Consider the following 25,384-nt stretch of genomic DNA (forward strand, 5'->3'; position numbering starts at 1 on the left):
GTTATTAATATTTTTATTTTTATTTCTAGTATGGTTGTCGTCATTCGGAGTTGGTTTATTATTATTATTATTATTATTTCTACTTATTACATATGTGTCCTTTGTGTTAGTTTTATTTTTGTCATGGTGTCCACTTTTTTATTGTTTATTTTATTGTTGTTTTCATTGCTTTTATTTAATATTTTGTTATTATGTGCTTTAATTATCATCTCTAAATTTTCACAGCAGCTGTAGGATAACTTAAGGTTATTTTTATTGAAAATGTTGTGCAAGGAATTGGTTGCGGAGAAGTTCTTTTCAATAAGATCTAGAAATTTCTTGCCAAGTTTTGTTTTTAACATTTGATTGTATGGCGCCGTATACCAGATTATATTTCTTTTTCTTCTATTTTTAATTTTATTATAGTTATTGGTGTTTTGTTGCTTATATTTGGTATCAATATTTTTGTATCCACTATTTTTAGGGCTGTTTCATAGATATTGTTTGATCTGTTAAATACATTTTCATCGCTTGAGTTATTGCTGAGTCTACTTACGATCGGGTTAGGAATCTGGTTTATAATTGATAGTGGGTGATTGGACTTAGGGTTTACGTATATTGGATTAGCGCTATATTTTAAGTAGTATTCATATGTGTTTTTATCTAAATTTAACGTGACGTCCAGGAAGTTTGTTATTTTTATGTTAGCTAGATCGTCTACTTTAAGGCCTAATTTTTTTTATTTCCTTGTGCATGATTTTCTTTAATTTATCTCCATTGACTTTGCTAGAGTCTTTTATTATAGCTATTAGTTATTATCTCTATATAGGCTGGTATCTGTAGTATCAAATATACACACACAAACACACACACACACACACACACGTTATATATATATATATATATATATATATATATATATATATATATATATATATATATATATATATACTAGCATGGGTGCCCGGCGTTGCCCGAGTATTTGGAGGTGTATGTTGAGCTAAAAAAAAAAAGCGGCCAATTTTTTTTTAATTTGCCCCCTGTTATGACCCCTTAACATTTATTGTTTTAAGCTCAAATCAAGTTATTAAGTTAGATCCATGTCCAACGAGCCTATATCTAAAATTTCAAATGTGTAGACCCAAAATTGTCGGAGGAGTGTGATAGAGTTCTCAAAGATCAAATCGTTGAACTTTGACCCCTTAATCGCCAAATTTCTGGCCAAAAACCGATCACAGATTTTCCCAAATCTCAGTACCCTGTATATCAAATTTCGAGTTTGTCGACTAAAAATGGACAGAGTTATTGCGTAGGGAAATGTACACAGACACACACGCATACAGACACTTTCACTTATATATATATATATATATATATATATATATATATATATATATATATATATATATATATATATATATATATATATATATAAATTAAATATTGGATGTTTACGTACCCAGACACTTTAAAATATTATTACGGTTTTCAAATTTTACATTGTTAATTGTTTGCTCTTATATACAGTGCTTTCAGTCTTTTTACGTTTGAATCCATATGAATGATGTTTGTGTTTTCAACTAGGATTTTTCTAAATTGGGAATGTGAGCAGTTATGTTATTTTCGGTGTTGGCAAATTGAACTTGTATCTGACAGGTGTAGATATTGTGTCCAATGTAGATATTGGTGTTTCTATTGTTGGAGATGCATTCCTCCAAGGGGCATTTGAATTGGTTGTCCATGTATTATATTCTTTAGTGCATTTTTATCTGATTTTAAAGTTGTGGTGTAGCTGGTTGCGATAGAATATATTGATGTGGTGGGGGATTGTTAACTGGGTTTTTATTAGTTTGGTCTGGGTTTCTAATTGTTACTTTAATTTGTTTATCGACTAAGAAATGGGGGAATTGGTTATTAATCAAGACCTGTTTGATATTTTTAAATATCAAATGGGTTTAATGGGTTGTAATAGTCTTTTATGCGGAGAAGTGATGAATTCATGCTGGAGTCTATGAGAACATCAAGAAATGGAATACTATTGTTTGTATTTAATTCATAAGTGAAAGTAAATAGAGAGTTTGAAAATGATTCTTTGGTTTCTCTATTTCGTTATTATTGTCAGCAAGAATTGAAATATCCTCAACGTACCTAACATAGCCAAACGGGTTTTTAATAGTATTAAATATTTTATTCTCCAAATTGAATATGTAAAAGTTGCTAAAAGTTAGTCCCAGTACGGAACCCATAGATACTTCATCGATTTGTATGTAAATGTTGCCATTATGATCATAAAAAGAGACCTCGGTCGTATATATTAGTAATACATATTTTTAAGGATTTATAGGCTTAATTTTGAGAGGAGAAATAGATAGATAATGGCATATGCTGTCCTTGATAATATCAATTGTTTCATAAATTGGGACGTTAGTGAAGAGGCTTTCTACGTCTAGTGAGGCGGTGATTTTGTTATTAACTTTTGTTGTTTAGAGAATCTGTATAAGTTATTCGGTAGATTTAACGCTGTATTTGCTTTGTAGGTAAAATGGGTTATGAGATAATTGATTGTTTTGGTTAATTTATAGATAGGGATTGTTATTTGTGAAATAATGGAGCGAAGGAAAGAGTTGGGCTTGTGGGTTTATATATATATATATATATATATATATATATATATATATATATATACTAGCATGGGTGCCCGGCGTTGCTCGGATGTTTGGAGGTGTGTGTTGAGCAAAAAAAGTGATAGTAGGAAGGTATGCTCGAACCCGTACCGCGGAGGAAAAGAACTGGAAAAAGTACCTGACGTCTTTGACCACCATCAATCCGGAAGTGACGTAGGTTTAAATTAATGCTAGACAATCAAAAAGAGGGAATGACTTTCGAAAATATCGTTGAAAAAAGCGACCCCTCCCCATAGAAAAGTGCCCAGTTGAAGGTGAAGAAATTAATGTTTTTAGCCAATTTTTCGGTATTTGTCGTGTGAAGGGTCGAGCTTCAAAACGATATCTTGTGAAAATCTGTCGTCTCTGTCGAAAGTTTTAGGCAGACATGAAAACATACATACATACATTTATATATTGCTAGCTAAAATTTTCGACTCAAACCGCTTAAAAAGCTGGTTTTATCTCTGAATACCTTTTATGTACAATTTCAAGTGTTTAGACCAGAAATTGCCTGAGTAATTTGGTAGAGACCGCAGAGGTCAAATTTTTAAAAAACTTAGACCACTATTATGACCCCTTAACATTTATTGTTTTGGGCTCAGATCAAGTTATTAAGTTGGATCCATATCCAAGGAACCTGTATCTAAAATTTCAATTGTTTATACTCAAAATTGTCGGAGGAGTTTGGTAGAGTTCTCAAAGGTCAACTTTGACCTCTTAACAGTCAAATTTCTGACCGAAAACGGATTACAAAGATTTTCCCAAATCTCACTACCCTGTCTATCAAATTTCGAGTCTGTAGACTTAAAATGAGTTATTGTGTCCGGAAAATGTATACAGATAGACACACACACATTCACACAGCCACGTTCACTTTTATATGTATACTAGCATTTCAGCCCGGCGTTGCCCGGGTATTTGGATTTGTATACTGAGAAAAAAAAAGTGATAGTAGGAAGGCAGGCTCGATCCCTTACCGCCAAGGAGGAAAAGAACGGAAGTGACCTATATTTAAATTAAGGCTACATAATCGAAAAGAGAGGATGACGCGTACAATATCGGCGAAAAAGGCGATCCCCACTGTAGAAAGGTGCCCAGTTGAAGGCGAAGAAATTAATGTTTTAGCCAATTTTTCGATATTTGTCGTCTGAAAGGTCGAACTTACAAACGATACTGATCTTTTAAAAATCCGTCGCCTCTGCCGAAAGTTTTAGGCAGACATGCAAACATATATAGATGCATATATTTATATATTGGTAACTAAAAATGTTCGACTCAAACCGATTAAAAAGCTTGCTCTATCTCTTAATACCTTTTATGTAAATTTTCGAATGTTTAGACCAGAAATTGACTGAGCAATTTGCTACAGAGGTCAATGTTTTTTTAACTTTGACCCCTATTATGACCCTTTAACATTTATTATTTTGGGCTCAAATCAAGTTATTAAGTTAGATCCATATCCAAGGAATCTGTATCTAAAATTTCAAGTGTTTAGACCCAAAATTGTCGGGGGAGTTTGGTAGAGTTCTCAAAGGTCAAATCGTTGAACTTTGACCTCTTAACAGCCAAATTTCTAGCTAACACTGATCACAAAGATTTTCCCAAATCTCAGTACGCTGTATATCAAATTTCGAGTCTGTAGATTTAAAATTGACAGAGTTATTGCGCAAGGAAATGTACACACACACAGACACACAGACACGTTCACTTTCATATATATGCTAGCATTTCGTCCCGGCGTTGCCCGGGTGTTTGGAGGTGTATACTGAGCAAAAACAAAAAAAAAAACGGTCAATTTGTTTTTAAATTTTGACCCCTTTTATGACCCCTTAAAATTTATTCTTTTGGGCTCAAATCAAGTTATTAAGTTAGATCCATGTCCAATGAACCTATTTCAAAGATTCCCAGTGTTTAGACCCAAAATTGTCGGAGGAGTTTGGTAGAGTTCTCAAAGGTCAAATCGTTGAACTTTGACCCCTTAACAGACAAATGTCTGGCCGAAAACCGATCACAAAGATTTTCCCAAATCTAAGTACCATGTATAACAAATTTCGAGTCTGTAGACTAAAAATTGACAGAGTTATTGCCTAGGGAAATGTACACAGACACACAAACAGACAGACAGACACACAGACACGTTCACTTTTATAGATATATAGACTAGCATTTCAGCTCGGGTTTATATATATATATATATATATATATATATATATATATATATATATATATATACTAGCATGGGTACCCGGCGTTGCCCGGATGTTTGGACGTGTGTGTTGAGCAAAAAAAGTGATAATAGGAAGACGGGCTCGAACCCGTACCGCGAAAGAGGAAAAGAACGGGGGAAAAAACCTGACGTCTTTACTCTTACGACCACCGCCAAACCGGAAGTGACGTAGGTTTAAATTAAGGCTAGACAATCCAAAAAGAACGGATTACTTTCGAAAATATGGCGAAAAAAGCGGGCCCTCCCTGTTGAGAAGTGCCCAGTTGAGGGTGAAGAAATTAATGTTTTTAGCCAATTTTTCTGTATTTATCGTGTGAATGGTCGAGCTTCAAAACGATACTGATCTTGTGAAAATCCGTCGCCTTTTTCGAAAGTTTTAGGCAGACAGGCAAACATACATATATTTATATATTGGTAGCTAAATTTTTCGACCCAAACCAATTAAAAAGCTTGCTTTATTTCTGACTAACCTTTATGTAAAATTTCAAATGTTTAGACCAGAAATTGTCTGAGTAATTTGGTAGAGACCGCAGAGGTCAAATGTTTTTACTTTGACTCCTATTATGACCCCATAACATTTGTTTTGGGCTCAAATCAAGTTATTAAGTTAGATCCATGTCCAACAAATCTATATCTAAAATTTCAATTTTTTATACCCAAAATAGGCGGAGGAGTTTGGTAGAGTTCTCAAAGATAAAATCGTTGAACTTTGACTCTTTAACAGTCAAATTTCTGTCCGAAAACGAATTACAAAGATTTTCCCAAATCTCAGTATCCTATATATCAAATTTCGAGTTTGTAGACTTAAAATTGACAGAGTTATTGCGTAGGGAAATGTACATACACACACACACACACACTTTCACTTTTATAGATATACTAGCATTTCAGCCCGGCGTTGTCCGGGTGTTTGGAGGTGTATGTTGAACAAAAGAAAAGAAGCGGTCAATATTTTAAAACTTTGACCCCTATTATGATCCCTTAACATTCATTGTTTTGGGCTCAAATCAAGTTATTAAGTTAGATCCATGTCCAAAGAACCTATATCTAAAATTTCAAGTGTTTAGATCCAAAAGTGTCGGAGGAGTTTGGTAGAGTTCTCAAATGTCAAATCGTTGAACTTTGCCCCCTTAATAGTAAAATCTCTGGCCGAAAACGGATTACAAAGATTTTCCCAAATCCCAGTACCCGGTATATCAAATTTCGAGTCTGTAGACTAAAAATTGACAGAGTTATTGCGTTGAAAAATGTACGCAGACAGACAGACACACAGACACGTTCACTTTTATAGATAGATAGATAGATAGATAGATAGAAAAACAAAAATATATACGTATAGATAAATATCTATAGAAACAATTTCGTGTTTACTGCACACATTTTACGCAAATATTCTGCAAGTATCAATCCTGTAGAATATCTGCATGAATATAATTACACGTAATAGTTAACTAAAGATGATCATCCCATAAGAAAATCGAAAAAACTAATAGGAAATTAATTAAAATGAATGTTTAAAAGAATATGCAAATTAGCTAGATCTTTTGCTAGTAAATGCAATTCTACGACCCATATATAAGAAAATTGTATTTTCTTTTTAAATAATAGAAAAGAGTGTTTTTAATATGAATATCAATACACACAAAAGAAAAACGAATTCATAGGAATATATATATCAACAACCGACACGATATTTCCTCTTTAAAATAATTGAAGTAGAATTAATTGTTTCCAGAGTTTAAAGGTTTCCTTTTATCCGTAAACTTTTAAAATTTATGCATTTAATTGTATAAAAAATAAACATATATTAAGATGATTACAATAATATAGTCTATACATACATTAAGAGAGTAAAACGTATGTAATTCTAATTAAATTGTTTTTATTTCTTTTATTTCTTACCTTTCAATTTTCATAAAGTAATTTATGACGCAAATGGATGAAGGGAGGGATAAAGGGGTTACACTTAGGAAAGGGAATCCGCTTCCATCTAAACAAAAGGCAAATAATAATCTGGGGTTCTCTCTTTGGAAAATTTCTTGGATGAAGATGATTCCTGGACGGAATGTTCTTTACTTTTAAAATATTTATCCAATGAAACTTGTTTTTTTATTATCATTGTTCAATACGTTGTGAAAATGCCACATGACATTGTCATTAAAAATGCCACATGACATTGTCATTAAAAATGTCTACATGTCTGCTGGTTGTAGTCATATCTGGGTGATATTTAACCACAAAGGCTTTGATGTCATTCCATCTGTTTCATATTTCTTTCAATACTGTTGTTGGTGCATCCTCCTTCCTTTCCTCTTCCTCTGAATGTTCCTCCTCAACATCATTATTTTTCATTCATTTTGAATATGAAGTTCTTCTGTTATCAGCTGAGATACATGCTTTTCCAGTAGTTCCTCAACATAATGCGATAATGCGTGTCCACTTCCAAATCTAGCCTTTTACCTAGAGACACAATATCCTCTATAATTGCTTCAGTTTCCACAGAAGCAGCCTCCTTACTGAGACCCGAAATATCGTCAAACCCTTCAAATTCACATTCTATAACACAATCGGGCCACAATCTCCTCCAAGCAGAATCCATGGTCCTATAAGAAACATCAGACCATGTTTTATGAACAAGAATTATACTGTGAACGATATTAAAATGATTTCTCCAGAAATTGTGTAGGTTCACTTCGGTGTCATTAGTTACCTCGAAGTATCTTCTAAACAAAAACTTTGTATAAAGTTTCTTAAAATTAGCAATAATTTACTGATCTATCGGTTGAATTAAATATGCGATACTACCAAGCAAGAACAAGATTTTCTTAAATATTTTCATGTTAAATCCGCTTCCATAGATGGAGGCTGGGCAGGAGCATTATCCATTATCAAGAGGCATTGTTTAGGCAATATTTTCTTTTTCCAAATATTTTTCAACAGCAGGGGGAAACACGTGAAAAACTTATTCAGGAAAGAACTGTCAACCAAGCTTTAGAGTTTTAAAAAATCTGTTGAGGTTTCTCCTTTACATAGTTTGCAAACTTGACCTTGAATGCGTCTGCCGCCACTTTATCTGAATTTGACGTCTCTGACGATGCTACGAATACCATTTCTCCTTTTGAATTTTTCGAACAATCCTCTGCTAGCTTTGACTTCAAATTTCTCATCATTGTGAAAGGATTTAATTTCAATCATTGTAAATATGTTTTGCTTTTTGGCAAACAAGTTTCTCGCTTACATTGTCCCCAGCTAACGCCAATTATTTTATGTAAATAAAAGTTAACTTTTTCTAATTCCTCTAGTAACTGTATCATTTGTTTTGCAATTGTAGTCACTCTTTTAGTTACATCTCTAGCTTTAATACAATCTTTATGCTTAAAAATAATATTTATAGTTGATTTTGCACATTTCATATTCCTTTGCAAGCGCTGACACATGTATTCCCCTTTCAAATTTCTCTAACATTTCTTTTGTAGATTCCATCCTCATTCGTACAGTTTTCCGTTTTGTACTCGCTTTACTGCTTTTATTTCTCTTTATTTTTCTTTTTATCCAATAGTAAAATAATTCCATTTCTTCTTTATTCTAAAGTTTTTACACGGCGCTAAACCGATTATTTGGACAAAGTTTTTTTGTGTGCAATTAATTACTATCATCCCAAGATACGCCCGCTTCGTTCGTCGTATTGAAGTCTACTGATCTTCTTTTTTTTTTTACTTTTTGACACGTCAAGGTTCTTTATTGTCCCACGCAAAAAAGGGGTAGATTAATCGAATTGCGTGATTCTGATGTGCTAATAATAACTCAGACACAGTCTAGACTGTCGAAGGGGTTTCGATGACGTTGTTCCAAATATAACTCTCGTCGCAAAGTTCAGACTCGCATGGTGACGTCGTCGGAGTAAGGTTGGGTCGTCACCAAGCACTTCAAAAGTATCACGACCCCTATGAATTACAACTTTCCATTGATGAACACTGCGAAATATCGTTCGACTACCGAGGCAAGAAAATCGCCAACTTTTGTTCGAACACCGAGTTTTTCGACACCGAAATGTTCGACAACCCAGGTATCACTGTAATTGTAGAAATATAAACGGCAACTGTTTAACGACAGTTTGATGCAAATAATATTAAGACTTATGTCGGATTTTTCTTTACCAGAGCATAAGTTTAATAAGGGATACAGAAACCATTTATGCTATTTCAAAGTTGAACAAAACGTTGAATCTGATAAATCACACCCTTCTTCAGCTAAATATGCTACGGATTTAGTTAAAATAAAATTCCTTATGAATGGTCAGTATTAAGTGAAGCTAATGAATATATAGATAACAAGAGAAAATGTAATTTATACACTTCTATATAGTAACATCTAATGCGAATTTGTTTAATAAAAAGCAAGAAATCACACAAAATTATCTCCATAGAATGAGGTATATGCTAATCTATTTCAAATTCATGTAAATATTAGGATAACAATTTAAGCTAAATCTTTTATATACGTTGGCAGCTGCCATTAATTAATTTCACCAAAATTAAGCTTATTAAAGTCAAATAAGGCTTTATGATAACCTAAAACTGTAATTAGTTATTGATAATTAGATGAATCATAATAGGATTAACTATCTCATTCTCTTGAGTTTTTTAAAATAAAGTAGATATAAGTAAATTCTGAGTCTATTATTCCCTCTTAACACCCAATTATAATTACATATTAGACACCTATCGCAGTATATGGTTAAAAACATTAATGGAAGCAAATTTTAAATTAACTGGAAGACTGGGATTATGATGTAAAATATGTGTATGGTTTCCTGAATCTTGGAAAGGCCCTACTTCATATTCATACCTGCATTAATATTTACGTATTAGTTTATAAGACTTATACGTTTTTTATAAGTCTTTTATACGTGTGTGTAGTGAGTGAGAGAGAGAGAGAGAGAGAGAGAGAGAGAGAGAGAGAGTAAAATACCTCACTCCGAAATGTTTCCTTCTCGGAGGAGCAGGCCGTTCTGCGTCAGAGTCAGTCTCTGGATGAACACGTTTTTTCAGTGCTAGCCCTTCATCTGTCAGGGATTTAAATATTGGCATCCGAAGTGTCTGACGGAGCCCCAACGAAGACAGTGTCATTAGACGACGTGTCAGGAGCAATTGCAGTGCCATGATCTTCCGGAGGGGCTTCAGTGTCGGGGGGGGGGCTGTCCTTAGTGCCTGTCCACGATTCTAGTACGTCTCACGCAGGTGCTGGGTCTCTGAGAAACACATTAGATTCTCTATCATCTGCATGTCGTACTAGAGCGTACTGGGGGTTCGCATCTGTGGGTTGAGTTGTCCCCCTTTGCAAATTGGCTGTTTGGAGAAATGGAAAACTATATGGCTCTGTGTGGTTTGAGTTGTCCCCCTTTGCAAATTGGCTGTTTGGAGAAATGGAAAACTAGATGGCTCTGGTTGATAGTCAATTTGCATAAGTGGAGAAATGGGCAGCATATAAACGGTACTTTTTTAAGCAGGATGAAGAGCGCAGAGAGTGAAACGATGGTTGGAAGAAGTGACGGCGAATTCTTTTTGTGACGGTGAATTATTTTTGGACGTTGAAGAGCTCGACCTTTTGGAAGGAACAGCTGTGGCCTATATATATTTTTTATTTCTTTTTTTTTTCTACTTCACTACAAGCTATTTCGGCGGGAACTATGGAAGCAAAGAGGATCAGCAGTGAAATGCTTAAGACGTTCTCTGGAGAGGGAGATGTTATAACCTGGCTGACCAAGGTTAAACTTGTCGCTAAGTTGCGGGACATCGCGGATGTAGCCAGCTTGATACCACTGTATCTTGATGGTGATGCTCTGGCCCTATATCTGGAGATGCGGGAAGAGGATCGACTGTCTGTTGACGCCATTGAGGAAAAGTTGAAGGAAGCATTTACCGAAGGACCGTTTGTGGCATATGGCAAACTAAGCCGTATGGTGTGGACCTGAGAGCCTGTCGATGTGTATGCCAACAATATCAGGAGGTTGACGGGACTAGCAGGATTCAATGGAGGAGGCCGTCGACAGATGGTTAAGATGGCCTTTATCAATGGCTTCCCGGACCATATTTCTATAGCTCTGCAGCAACTGCCTGGTGTAAATACTATGGAGGTGGCGGAGTTGATTACACAGGCTAGGGTGCTGGCCAGGAAAAAAGAGAGTGAGCAGGGAAACGTAGCTGTCGCTCAATGAAGCAAACTGCAGCAGGAGGTTGTGAAGGACGAAAAGCAGAGAGGACTGTGGCAGAGACCGAGGTTCTCTGGCAGATGCTACCGATTCCAAGGCTCCCATATGGCGAGGGAGTGAAGGGAGCCAAAGCCAGAAGTCACGTGTTACCGCTGTGGGGAAGTCGGCCACATCAGCAGATTACGGCAGTTGACGGCAGAGAGGTGAAGTGCAATGGCACAAGTATCGTTCAGTTGATGGTACGTGGGATGTCACTAACAATCCAGGCGATTGTTATTAACAAAATTGTCACGGGTGTCGATGTGGTGCTAGGGATGGACGCAATTGCTCGACTAGGGGGCGTTACGGTACATAGGAACTCCGTGACATTTGGAGGACATCAAAGGGCTGCAGGTGTGCAATTCGAAAAAGGTGTCACAGGAACGGCCGGGTTAGACAAAAGTTGCACGATAGAGGACAAAGATTTCTCTGCACACTTTGATGGTGAGAAATGGACAGTCAAGTGGGCACGGAAGGGAGAACCTCCCATACTGAACAACAGAGTGGAATGCTACGAGCATACGTTGCGAGGAGGCACATGAGTTGAATTTAAGAAGGAGGTGGACCGATGGATCTCAGAGGGGATTTTAAGACCATGGACGGAGAAGGTGGAAGGTGTGCTGCCGTTAATGGCGGTTGTTCAGCCCACAAAACAAAAAGTTCGGCCAGTACTGGACTTCAGGGAGGTGAACATACACGTTGCGTGTCACACGGGAGGCGATGTGATGGACGTGTGCGGAGAGACCATGCGAGAGTGGAGGCAGATTCAGAAGGCTGCAACGATTGTGGATTTAAAATCTGCATACCTACAGATCCACATTTCACAGGAATTCTGGAAGTACCAGCTAGTCAGATACAAGGGCCGAACGTACTGCCTGACTAGGTTGGGTTTTGGCCTGAATTCTGCACCAAAAATCATGGCAGCGATCCTCAAAACGGTGCTAAGCAAGGAGGACGCAGTCAGAAAGCCACCAGTTCCTACATTGATATTTTGGTGGATGAGACGGTAACAACTGCGGAGGACGTAGTAAAACACCTCAACAGCTTTGGGCTAATTGCAAAACGCCCGGAATCGTTGGAGGGAGGAGCTGTGTTAGGGCTCCAACTAAGAAAGGACCAGATAGGACGGTTAGTGTTCCGGAGGGGAAATGAGATCCCGAAGGTGTCGGAAAAATTGAGCAGGCGAGAACTCTTCTCAATATGCGGAAGACGGGTGGGCCATTACCCTATTGCAGGATGGCTACGGACTGCATGTAGTTATATCAAAAGGCTAGCTAGTGGAGCGAAGTGAGAGGATGGAGTTGATAAAGAGACTGTGGACATTATGAGAGAGATTATTGAAGAGGTGAAGAAGGAGGATCCAGTAAGAGGTGTTTGGCATGTACCCAACAGTGCAGAAGGTGTTGTGTGGTGTGATGCAAGCTGTATAGCAGTGGGGGTCACCTTGGAGATAGGTGGTGTTACTGCAGAAGATGCTGCTTGGTTGAGGAAGAAGGACGACGTGGCTCACATAAATGTGGCGGAACTGGATGCGGTTATGAAGGGCATCAACTTAGCCTTGAAATGGGGGCTACAGAATGTTGAGGTGAGGACCGACTCAGCCACTGTGTTCTCTTGGATCCAGTCCGAAGCTACAGGAGAAAGAAGGGTGAAGATGAAAGGCACTGCCGAGATGCTAGTAAAGCGTCGATTGATGATGTTAAGGGAGCTGATTAGGGAATTTCATCTTCAACTTAGGGTCACTATCGTTCCTTCAGCGAAGAACAGAGCAGATGTGATGACGAGGGTGCGGAAGTCCTGGCTAAAGGCGCCGAATGAGGCGGCTGTTGCAATATGTTGTTTGAATGAACATACTCTGAAGGAGTTGCATGACATGCACCATTTTGAAGTGGATAGAACCTTGTTCTTGGCCAGGAAGGTGGACCCCAGAATCACAAAGGAGGCGGTTAGGACAGTGGTTGAGAGATGCAGCCGGTGTCAATCAATCGACCCTGCGCCGAGTAGACACGAAGCTGGTGAGGTTCAGGTGGCAGAGAACTGGAGCAGGTTGGCGATAGACATAATGCACTATCGACAGAGGCCGTATCTGTCAATGGTCGACTGTGGACCAAGAAGAGTAGCCATTTGGAGGGAAATCAAGGCGGAAAATGCAGGTGAAATTGCAAAGGTCTTGGAAGAGGTGTTTTTGGAGAGGGGTTCAGTGACGGAAGTGCTAATGGATAATGGAACTGCCTTTCGTTTAGCTGCTATGGAGAATGTGTTGGATAAGTGAGGAGTGCGGCGCTATTTCAGGGCTGCATATAGACCAGGCGGAAATGGAATTGTGGAGCGGCATCACAGGACCATTAAGGCTATAGCTGAAAGGGGCCAGATTTCGCCGCCAGAAGCTGTCTTCTGGTATAATATGGCTCCAAAGTCAGGGCAAAAAGTGGAGTCAGTGCCGCAGAGGGCAGTCTTCAAGTACGAGTGGTGGCATCCCCGAACTGCACAGGTACCCGCGGAGGAAGGCGAGAAGTGAGCGACTGTGCGAGTGGGAGAGGAAGTGTGGATCAAACCGCCTGATGCTCGCTGTACCACACGCTGGGGGAGGGGCATTCTGACAAGTGTCCAGTCCCCGACCAATGTATCTATCGACGGCATCCCTCGACACATCCTTGATGTGCGACCGGTAGTGGTGTCATCAGAGGAAGACAACGACGTCGAGCCAAGTTCACGAAGAGGCTCCGCGGAGATCGCAGTGAGAGAGACGGTCGCCATGTTGGTCGAGTGACTACGTGATGGGTTGACATGTGATGATCGTGTAGATCAAGGGGGCGTGTAGTTTGAGTTGTCCCCCTTTGCAAATTGGCTGTTTGGAGAAATGGAAAACTAGATGGCTCTGGTTGATAGTCAATTTGCATAAGTGGAGAAATGGGCAGCATATAAACGGTAGCAGGGTGAAGAGCGCAGAGAGTGAAACGACGGTTGGAAGAAGTGACGGTGAATTCTTTTTGTGACGGTGAATTATTTTTGGACGTTGAAGAGTTCGACCTTTTGGAAGGAACAGCTGTGGCCTATATATATTTTTTTATTTCTTTTTTTTTTCTACTTCACTACAGCATCTATGAACTCTACCTCGTCCACTAAGAGAGCGTTCTTGGTGTAACGTGCATGTCATCTCAGAAACACAGTACCGGGTCGAGAGAAAGATGGAAGCGAAGCTCCCGCCGAACTCCGTCATTGAAAAGGTAAAAATCTTTTGTGTGGGGTGGCATTTCTGGTGGTACACAATACGGATCGAATGACATATAATGCGACAGGAAGGAGATTTTCCCAATTATGAATCGAAAATCCGTTATTTGATGCAGTCAGTTGAACCGTCTTTCAAATAATGCCGCTATATCTTTCACATTAGCCGTTACCCTTACGGTTGTAGGGAGTTATCTGGCTTAAAGCTACTCTTCGTTCCTGTACAGATTGTCGGAGATGCTCTGACATGAAAGAAGCCTCTTGATCTGAATGTATTTAGGCAGGAACTCCAAAGACAGCGAATCGTGAACAGAGGCATTTTATAATTGCAGTAGCTGATATGTATGAGCAAGGGAAGGCAAAAAGAAACCGTGAATATTTGTCGACAACAGTTAATATATATCGGTTCCTTATTTTAGTGGTCCTTTAAAATCAAGATTGAGTCTTTCAAACGGTTGTGTTGCTTTTATTAAAACGCCAGTTCTGGGTTTATAAAACCGAGGCTTTATTTCAGCACAAATTCTCTAATAGAAAAAAAAACGGGACTGGATTCTTGGCAACATTCTCCGCTTCCACACGTTCAGTCTGGTTCTCGAGAACTCAACTCGCTTCCGACCTCTTCACTGCCGGCCTTATATTGTCTCATTCATGCAAATTAAGACGCGATCGAACCTGATGATTTGTCGCCTTTTTGTGTCCCGTCGGTCAGGTTTCGAGTTCGCACATGCCACCCTTAGCAGTCCGCTTCCATGACTGCAGTCACACCAAAATTTCCCTATATGTAATTTGTAATTCTTTTTACCTCCTCCACTGAGAAAGTCAAGTTTCTACACCTCAAAGCATGAACCATTCGAGTAATGCCCGGGTGACAGATTGTTATGTAACGTTCGGACTTCGTCCCCACTTGATGCTGTACAGCATAATCTTGACAGTGTTTCAGCTGTTAAGTTCTTCTTGCCGGGTCGGTGGCTGACGTCAAAAGAGAAACAAGATAGTTCACTTCTCCACCTCGCTATTTTCTCATTCCTTTTTTTAATTTATTTTTTTTTTTTTGCTTGTAGTCTTAGAGTTGAACATAAAAGCAACTGATTTTTGGTCAGTAATAAGTTTGAAGTAGCGTCTGATCAGGTAGTATCGCCATTTTCTTAATGCCTCGACTATGGCGTAGGCTTCCTTTTCAATTGCGAGGTGTCGTCGTTCAGGGCCCTTGAAAAAAAATCTATAGGATAATCAGCTTGTCTCGAAGTAGCAGCAATAACACAGTCTGATGCACCCGTTTCAACAACCAGGGGGATATTTTGGTGTATTGTTGCAATTGCTGATTTCGCAATATCATTTTTCAGTTCCACGAATGCATAAACGGCTTAAGGGGGGGGGACGTCTCTACTTGTGTTAAAGTGTGTATCTTTCCTGAGAACGATGCAATCCATTGGGCATAGTAAGCAAACATGCCCATAGCACGTCAAAGGGAAGGCCGATTGTGCGGGACAGGCATCCGGAGAAAAGGTTTCAATCAATCTGCGTCCAGTGCTATAAAACCTTTGCTGATGGTATACCCCAGTAGGTTTATTTTATCCAGTTCAAACGGGCATTTGTCGCCGTTTACGGTAAGGTTGTATTTGCCGACGGCAGAAATGAACCATTTGAGATTTACGTCGTGTTCCTTTTTATTATGGCCACATACTGTGACGTTGTTAATGTACGCAAATGTGCCTCCCAGTTTCTCATCCATTATGATTTGGTCGACTATCCTTTTGAAGCTGGCTACCCCATTCTTTACGCCAAAAGGAATCCTGCGAAATTGATATAGTCGATCGCTTGCCTCGAAAGCTGTGTATAGCTTGTCTCTAGGTCTAATGGCGATCTGATGGTACGCGCTTTTCAAGTCCAGAGTGCTAAACCAACGATATTTGACTATTTCGCCTACTATTTCATCATTTCTGAGTAGTGGGAATACGTCCAAAAGAGTAAATCTATTTATGGTTTGGGAGTCATCCATGACCATTCACTTTTTATGGTTTAAGAAGTGGTTATAACTACCTGAGTCCTCCTGGGTGATTTGTTGGGCTCAATTATACACTCCTCGAGTAGTCTTTTGATCTCAGAATAAATGAATTTTTTTTATTATTATGAGAAAAACGTTTGCTTCTAACTGCTACAAGTTTTCAGTTTTCAGTTAGGTTTTCCAAAAGTGACGGGTATTAAAATTTTGCTGTAACCAATCTACACATTTCAAAAGTAATTATTACAAAAATAGTTATTGAGTAATTATTTTAGGAACATTGTTATTAAGGAATCATTAAAGAAATTGTAATTAAGTAATTATTAAAGAAAGTTATTAAGTTATTATTTAAAAACTAGTTATTACAGAATAATTAAAGAAATTGTAATTAAGTAATTATAAAAGACATTGTTATTAAGTAATTATTAAAGAAATCATTATTAAGTAATTATTAAAGAAATCGTTATTAAGTAATTATTTAAGTAATCGTTATTAAGTAATTATTAAAGAAATTGTTATGAAGTAATTATTAAAGAAATTGTTATTAAGTAATTATTTAAACAATAGTTATTAAGGAATCGTTAATGAAATTGGTATTAAGTAATTATTTAAAAATAGTTATTAAGTAATTATTTAAAAAATCGTTATTAAGTAATTATTAAAAAAACAGTTATTAAGTAATTATTAAAGAAATTGTTATTAAGTAATTATTAAAGACATTGTTATTAAATAATTATCTAAAAATAGTTATTAAGTAATTATTTGAAAAATTGTTATGAAGTCATTATTTAAAAAATAGTTATTAAGGAATCATTAAAGAAATTGTTATTAAGTGATTATTAAAGAAATTGTTGTTAAATAATTATTTTAAAAATATTTATTAAGTAATTATTAAAGACATTCCTATTGAGTATTTATTAAAGAAATAGCTATTAAATAATTATTAAAGAAATACTTATTAAGTAATTATTCAAGAAATTGTTATTAAGTAATGATTAAAGAAATCATTAATACGTATATTATTAAAGAATTTGTTATTAAGTAATTATTAAAGAATTTGTTATTAAGTAATTATTAAAGAATTTGTTATTAAATAATTATTAAAGAAATTGTTATTAAGTAATTATAAAAGAAATTGTTATTAAGTAATTATTAAAGAAATTGTTATTAAGTAATTTTTAAAGAAATTGTTATCAAGTAATTATTAAAGAAATTTTAATTAGGTAATTATTTAAAAAATAGTAATTAAGGCGTCGTTAAAGAACTATTAAGTAATTATTAAAAAATAGCTATTAAATAATTATTAAAGAAACGGTTATTAAGTAATTATTTAAAAAATAGTTATTCATAATTATTAAAGAAATACTTATTAAGTAATTATTAAAGAATAGTTATTAAGTAATTATTAAAGAAATTGTAATTAAATACACATGAAAGAAATTGTTATCGAGTAATTATTAAAGACATTGTTATAGAGTACTTATTAAAGAAATTGTAATTAAATAATTACTAAAAATTAGTTATTAGCTAATTATTAAAGAAATTGTAATTAAGTAATGATTTAAAAAAATCCCTATTAAGTAATTATTAAAAACAGTGAAGTAATTATTAAAAGAAATAGATATTAAGTAATTATTAAAGAAATAGTTATCAAGAAATTATTAAAAAATTAATATTAGGTAATTATTAAATAGTTATTATGTAATTATTAAAGAAATAGTTATTAAGTAATTATTTAAGAAATCGTAAGTAACTAATTATTAAAGCAATCGTTATTACGTAATTCATAAATAAACAGTTATAAAGCAATTATTAAGGAAACAGTAATAAAGTAATTATTAACAAAATTGTTATTAAGTAACAATAAAAGAAATTGTTAAGTTATTATTTAAAAATTATTATTAAGTAATTATTAAAGAAATAGTTATAAAGTAAAAAATAAGAAATAGTTATAATGCCATTATTACAGAAATTGTTATGCAGTAATTATTAAATAAATTGTTATTAAGTAATTATTTAAAATATAGTTATTAAGTAATTACTAAAGAAATAGTTATTAAGTAATTATTTAAAAAATAGTTATTAATTAATTACTAAGGATAATAGGTATTAAGTAATTATTTAAAAATAGTTATTAAGTAATTATTAAAGAAATGGTTATTAATTAATTATTAAAAAAAATGAATATTAAGTAATTATTAAAGAAATATTTACTAAGTATTATTACAGAAATAGTTATTAAGTAATTATTAAAGAAATTGTTATTGAGTAGTTATTAAAAAAATGGGTATTTAGTAATTATTAAAGTAATTGTTATTCAGTAATTATTAAAGAAATTGTTATTTAGTAATTATTTGAACAATAGTTTTTAAGTAATTATTACGGAAATTGTTAATAGGTAATTATTTAAAAAATTCTTATTAAGTAATTATTAAAGAAATTGTTATTGAGTAATTATTTTTTTAAAAATTATTAAGTAATCATTAAAGAAATTGTTATTGAGTAATTATTAAAAAAAATTGTTATTGACTAATGTTAAAGAAATGATTATTATGTAATTATTAAAGAAATTGTTATTAGGTAATTATTTAAAAATAGTTATTAAGTAATTATTACAGAAATTGTTATTGAGTAATTATTTTAAAAAATAGTTATTAAGTAATTATAAAAGAAATTGTTATTCAGTAATTAATTAAAAAATTGTTATTAAGTTATTATTGAAGAAATTCTTATTGAGTAATTATTAAAGAAATTGATATTAAGTAATTATTAAATAAATTGTTATTGAGTAATTATTTAAAAAAATATTAGTAATTATTAAATAAATTGTCATTAAGTAATTATTAAAGAAATTGTTATTAAGTAAGTATTACAGAAATTGTTATGAAGTAATCATTTAAGATATGGTTATTTAGTAATTATTAAAAAAATTGTTAATAAGTAATTATTTAGAAATTGTTATTAAGAAATTATTCAAGACATGGTTATTAGGGAATTATTAAAGAAATTCTTATTAAGTAATTATTAAAGAAATTGCTATTAGGTAATCATTAACAAATTGTTATTAAGTAATTATTTAAGTAATTGTTATTAAGTAATTATTAAAGTAATTGTTATGTAGTAATTATTTTAAAAATTGTTATTAAGTAAATATAAAAGAAATTGTTATTAAGTAATTATTTTAAAAATAGTTATTAAGTGATTATTAAAGAAATGGTTATTAAGTGATTATTAAAGAAATTGTTATTAAGTAACCTTTAAAGAAATTGGTATTAAGTAATTATTAAAGAAATGGTTATTACGTATAATTGATATTAATTAATTATTTAAAAAATTGTTAATAAGGAACCATTAAAGAAAGTGTTATTAAGTAATTATTAAAAAAAGTTAAGAAATTATTAAAGAAATAGTTATTAAGTAATTATTAAAGAAATTGTTATTAATAAATTATTAAAGAAATGTTTATTAAGTAGTTATTTAAAAAATAGTTATTAAGCAATTACGAAAGAAATAGTTATTAAGTAATTATTTAAAAATAGTTATTAAGTAATTTTTAAAGAAATAGTTATTAACTAATTATTAAAGAAATGGTTATTAAGTAATTATTTAAAAAATTGTTATTAAGGACTCATTACAGAAATTGCTATTAAGTAATTATTAAAAAAAATAGCTATTAATAATTATTAAAGAAATTGTTATTAAGAAATTATTAAAGAAATTGTTTTTAAGTAATTATTAAAGAAATTGTTATTGAGTAATTATTTTAAAATCGTTATTAAGTAATCATTAAAGAAATTGTTATTGAGTAATTATTAAAGAAATACTTATTAAGTAATTACAGAAATTGTTATTAAGAAATTATTTTAAAAATAGTTATTAAGTAATTATTACAGAAATTGTTATTGAGTAATTATTTAAAAAATTGTTATCAAATAATTATTGAAGAAATAGTTATAAAGTACTTATCAAAGAGATTGTTATTAAGTAGTTACATAATAAATAGTTATTAACTAATTAAACAAGAAATAGTTATTAAGTAATTATTAAAGAAATACTTATTAAATAATTATTCAAAAAATGCTTATTAAAGAATAATAATAGAAATTGCTACTAAGTGATTATTTAAAATTTTTTAGTAAGGAATCATTAAAAAATAGTTATTAAGTAATATTTAAATCAAAAGTTACTATTGATTATTAAAGAAACAGTTATTAAGTAATCATTAAAGAATTTGTTATTGAGTTCTTATTAAATAAATTGTTATTGAATGATTTTTTAAAAAATAGTTTATATGTAATTATTAAAGAAATTGTTATAAGGTAATTATTAAAGAAATTGTTATTGAGTAATTATTAAAGAAATTGTTATTGAGTAATTATGAAAAAAGATATTATTGAGTAATTATTAAAGAAATTGTTATTAAGTAATTATTAATGAAATTGTTATTAAGTAATTATTGAAGAAATTGTTATCAAGTAATTATTAAAGCAATTGGTATTAAGTAATTATTAAAGAAATTGTTATTAAGTGATTATTAAAGAAATAGTTATTAAGTAATCATTAAAGTAATTGTTATAAAGTAATTAATTAAAAAATAGTTATAAACAAATTATTAAAGAAATTTTTATTCAGACATTATTAAAGAAATTATTATCAAGTAATTATTTAAAAAATAATAATTTAATATATTACTAAAGAAATAGTTATTAAGTACTTATTTAAAAATAGTTATGAAGTAATTATTAAAGAAATAGTTATTAAGTAATTATTAAAGAGAGTGTTATTAAGTATTATTAAAAAGTTATTAATTAATTATTAAAAAATAGCTATTAAGTAATTATTAAAGAAATTGCTATCAAATAATTATTAAAGAAATTGTTAATGAGCAATTATTTAAAAAAATGGTTATTAAGTAACTATTAAAGTAATTGTTATAAAGTAATTATTAAAGAAATTGTTATTAAGTAATTATTTGAAAAATAGTTCTTAAGTAATAATTACAGAAAGTGTTATTAGGTAATTATTTTAAAAATTATTATTAAGTAATTATTAAAGAAATTGTAATTAAGTAATTATTTAAAAATTGTTATTAAGTGACTATTAAGGAAATTGTTATTGAGTAATTATCTTTAAAAAATTTTATTAAGTAATTATTAAAGAAATTGTTATAGAGTAATTATTAAAGAAATTGTTATTGAGTATTTATTAAAGAAATTGTTTTGGAGTAATTATTAAAGAAATTGTTATTGAGTAATTATTAAAGAAATTGTTAGTGAGTAATTATTAAAGAAATGGTTATTAAGTAATTATTAAAGAAATTGTTATTAAGTAGTTATTTAAAAATACTTATGTAGTAATAATTACAGAAATTGTTATTATGTAATTCTTAAAAAAAATGTTATTAAGCAATTAATAAAGAAATTGTCATGGAGTAATTATTTTAAAAATAGTTATTAAGTAATTATTAAAGAAATTGTTATTAAGTAGTTATTTAAAAATACTTATCTAGTAATAATTACAGAAATTGTTATTATGTAATTCTTAAAAAAAATGTTATTAAGCAATTAATAAAGAAATTGTCATGGAGTAATTATTTTAAAAATAGTTATTAAGTAATTATTAAAGAAATTGTTATTGAGTAATTATTAAAGAAATAGTTATACATAATTATGAAAGAAATTGTTATTGAGTAATTATTAAAGAAATTGTTAGTGAGTAATTATTAAAGAAATTATTATTGGGTAATTATTAAAGAAATGGTTATTAAGTAATTATTAAAGAAGTTGTCATGAAGTAATTATTTTAAAATAGTTATTAATTAATTGTTACAGAAATTATTGAATAACTGTTTAAAAACTTTCTTATTAAGAAATTATTAAAGAAATTGTTATTGAGTAGCTAATTAAAAAATTGTTAAGTAATTATTTAAAAATTGTTATTCAGTAATTATTAAAGAAATGGTTATTAAGTAATTATTTAAAAATAGTTATCAATTAATTATTACAGAAATTGTTATTGAGTAATTATTTAAAAACTTGCTATTAAGTAATTATTAAAGAAATTGTTATTGAGTAACTAATTAAAACATTGTTATTAAGTAATTATTGAAGAAATTGTTATTGAGTAATTATTAAAGAAATTGTTATGGAGTAATTATTTAAAAAATAGTAATTAAGTGATTATTAAAGAAATTGTTATTAAATAATTATTATAGAAATTATTAAGTAATTATTTAAAGAATATTTATTAAGTAATTATTAAATAAATTGTAATTAAGTAATTATTAAAGAAATAGGTATTACGTTATTATTAAAGAAGTTGTTATTTAGTAATTATTAAAGAAATTGTTATTACATAATTATTAAAAAAATTCTATTAATAATATTAATAGTATATATATACATATTAATGATATATATATATATATCATTAATATTTATATATATATATATATTAATGATATATATATATATTAATGATATATATATATATATATATATATATATATATATATATATATATATATATAACGCAAGTTTTAAAAAAAATATTTGCTAATTATTAAGGAGATGTTATTCCCAAGTCTTAGAGAAACTGTTAATCCCTAATTCTTAGAGAAATTCTTATTCCCTAATTTTAGGGAGATGTTTGTCCATCCACTTTTTATTCGGATCAAACATTTTCTTACCCCCCCCCATTTCTAAGTAAAGCACGACTCAAATACATGAACAAACTCTCATCTTCAATTTTCTGACGACGACGACAAGAAAAACAACAACATCTCTTTCACTATTCACACTAAATAAATCATGTTTTCCTTTCACCGCACACCCGGTTTCGTTCGGTTTTGTATTCTTATTTCCTTTTCAACGTTTACGTTCAACTTCTTCGCATTTAACCAAAGTGACAATATGGTCAGCTTTTTTCGTTACGTAGTGGATATCCGGCAAGTACGCAGACCTCACCAAATTATTGATCAAAATGAAATATAGTTATCCAAATATCCTGGGTGATGTATGTAGTGCCACTGCCACAGTGCCACAGTATATGTCAGAGAGAGAGAGAGAGAGAGAGAGAGAGAGAGAGAGAGAGAGAGAGAGAGAGAGAGAGAGAGGGGGGGGCAGGCTTCATTGTAAAGAAACCAACAAACATAAACTACGACTTTGTATAAAACGTATCAAATATGCGATATTTTCACTCTGACGAAACTTCTATTTAAATAGCAAAATAATATTCTATGTACGACGGAGACGGATAAACAATTATCTTAAACCTGCCACCTGACGTGATGAGGGATAATACGTTTGTCATCATTACGGAGAGTAATTGATGTCCTTCCGGAAAAAAGTTTACCTTTAATAAAAATAAAACTCGTTCGAACAAATAATTCCGTTATATAAACTACCATTTACAAAATTGGATTCTGTATATAAGGTGCCCCATCCCCGGCGACACTCACAGAACCATTATTAAAACGTGCATTCCTTTCTGCAATGCAACCATATTTGGTACAAATAAACATTAGTCTATGTCTGACTTGCTCACCAAGTTAAAGTTATGAATGTCCAACAGTCTTTACTTTATCGTCGTTTAATGATATAAATATGACGAGACGAGATTGTGAAAGAAAGAGAATGAGAAGAAAAAGAAAGAAAAAAATCCTGAAGAAAAAATAAACAAAATGTGATAGAATGAAAGAAAACGGAAAGTAAAAACAACAAAACGGAAATAAAATAATAAAAAAAACTGAGGCAAAAAGAGAAAACGTGAATAAAAAGAAAAGAAAGAAAATAAAATCAATGAGAAAATGAAAGAAATCAACAAAGAAATGAGAAAACTGAATGAAAAAAAAAAGAAAAAGTAGGAACGTATGAAATACAGAGAAATGGGGAAAAATAAAAACAAGAAACGAGAAAGAAATCTCCGCTTACCTTGTAGGAATGATACAAATAGGAAAGCCAGGAAAACCTTCCAACTTGCTTCCCTCGAACGCATCCTTACTTCCTTCTTTTTGATTTTTCAAAAAAAAAGGGTGGGGGGGATATCCATAAAATAAATCCGTTCTTTCGTCGCTCGGACGTTTTTTTTTTTTTTTTTTTTTTTATTTGTTTGTTTTTCCAATACTTAAATCATCCACTTTATTGTGATGAGAAAACGTATCGATCCAATGTGTGTGTGTGTGTGTGTGTGTGTGTGTGTGTGTGTGTGTGTGTGTGTGTAGTGTCTGATGGATAGAGAGCGATTAATCGCCGCTTGTTCTCTCTCTCTCTCTCTCTCTCTCTCTCTCTCTCTCTACACACACACACACACACGCACAATGTAAGTCAATTTAAATCCGATGTTTAAGCCTATTCACATACATACATAAGTAATGCCGCTCAGTTTAAATCACGACGCAAAGTCGAAGCGACTAGTCGGCCTTTTCTTCTTCTTCATTTTACATTGCCCCTGCCCCCCTCTTCTCTGCCACACACGCACTCTTGCTCTATCGCACTCGCCGATTCCTCTCTATTCTCTCTTCCTTGATCGGGTTCGTCTCGGTCTTCTTCTTCTTCTTCTTCTTCTTCTTCTTCTTCTTCTTCACCCTCCTTTCTATTCCCCTAAACATCCGCTTTGGCTTACCCGGGTGCGTGTCGCCATGCTTTTTCGTGCAAACACGCGATACTCCAAGAAGTGCATGTGTAAAAAGGCGGAGCAGGACCAGGAGTGATTCTCCTTCTTTCCTTCTCCCCCCCCTCTCTCTCTCTCTCTCTCTCTCTCTCTCTCTCTCTCTTGATTCACGCTCTTGTTCTTGTTTTCTTTCTCAACCTCTTTTTCGTTGGTTCTCTTTATTTTTTTCTTGCTTTTATTTTTTTCGTTTCACATCATCTATTTCTATTAATTTGCACTCTCTCTTTCTCGCTCCTTCGTTCTCGTTTTTCTTTTCTTTTTTTCTCGGTCTATTCCCCTCTTTTCTTCTCCCTCTTTCTTCTCCTTCTCTTACTCTATCTTCCACACTCTTCATTCCTCAGAAACATTCCGCGGATCAACAT

General features: G+C 32.3%; 1 protein-coding gene across 3 annotated transcripts in view; it reads right to left on the bottom strand.

Moving 5' to 3' along the window:
- Positions 1–25,100, bottom strand: part of LOC145266468 (uncharacterized) — a 135,603-nt gene extending 110,503 nt beyond the window's left edge. For 2 of the 3 annotated variants that reach the window (XM_080122150.1, XM_080122151.1), the window contains exon 1: positions 24,284–25,095. In XM_080122150.1, coding sequence (XP_079978276.1) covers positions 24,284–24,347 — 64 coding nt within the window. In that variant the 5' untranslated portion in view covers positions 24,348–25,095. Of the gene's footprint in view, positions 1–24,283 lie in introns of all 3 variants that reach the window. The other variant, XR_013864720.1, reaches the window with a different exon arrangement.
- Between the last annotated feature and the right edge of the window lie 284 nt (positions 25,101–25,384).

This window comes from Euprymna scolopes, chromosome 41 (assembly GCF_053919585.1).
Source record: "Euprymna scolopes isolate OS-2025 chromosome 41, ASM5391958v1, whole genome shotgun sequence".
NCBI classification, from domain to species: Eukaryota; Metazoa; Mollusca; class Cephalopoda; order Sepiida; family Sepiolidae; genus Euprymna; species Euprymna scolopes.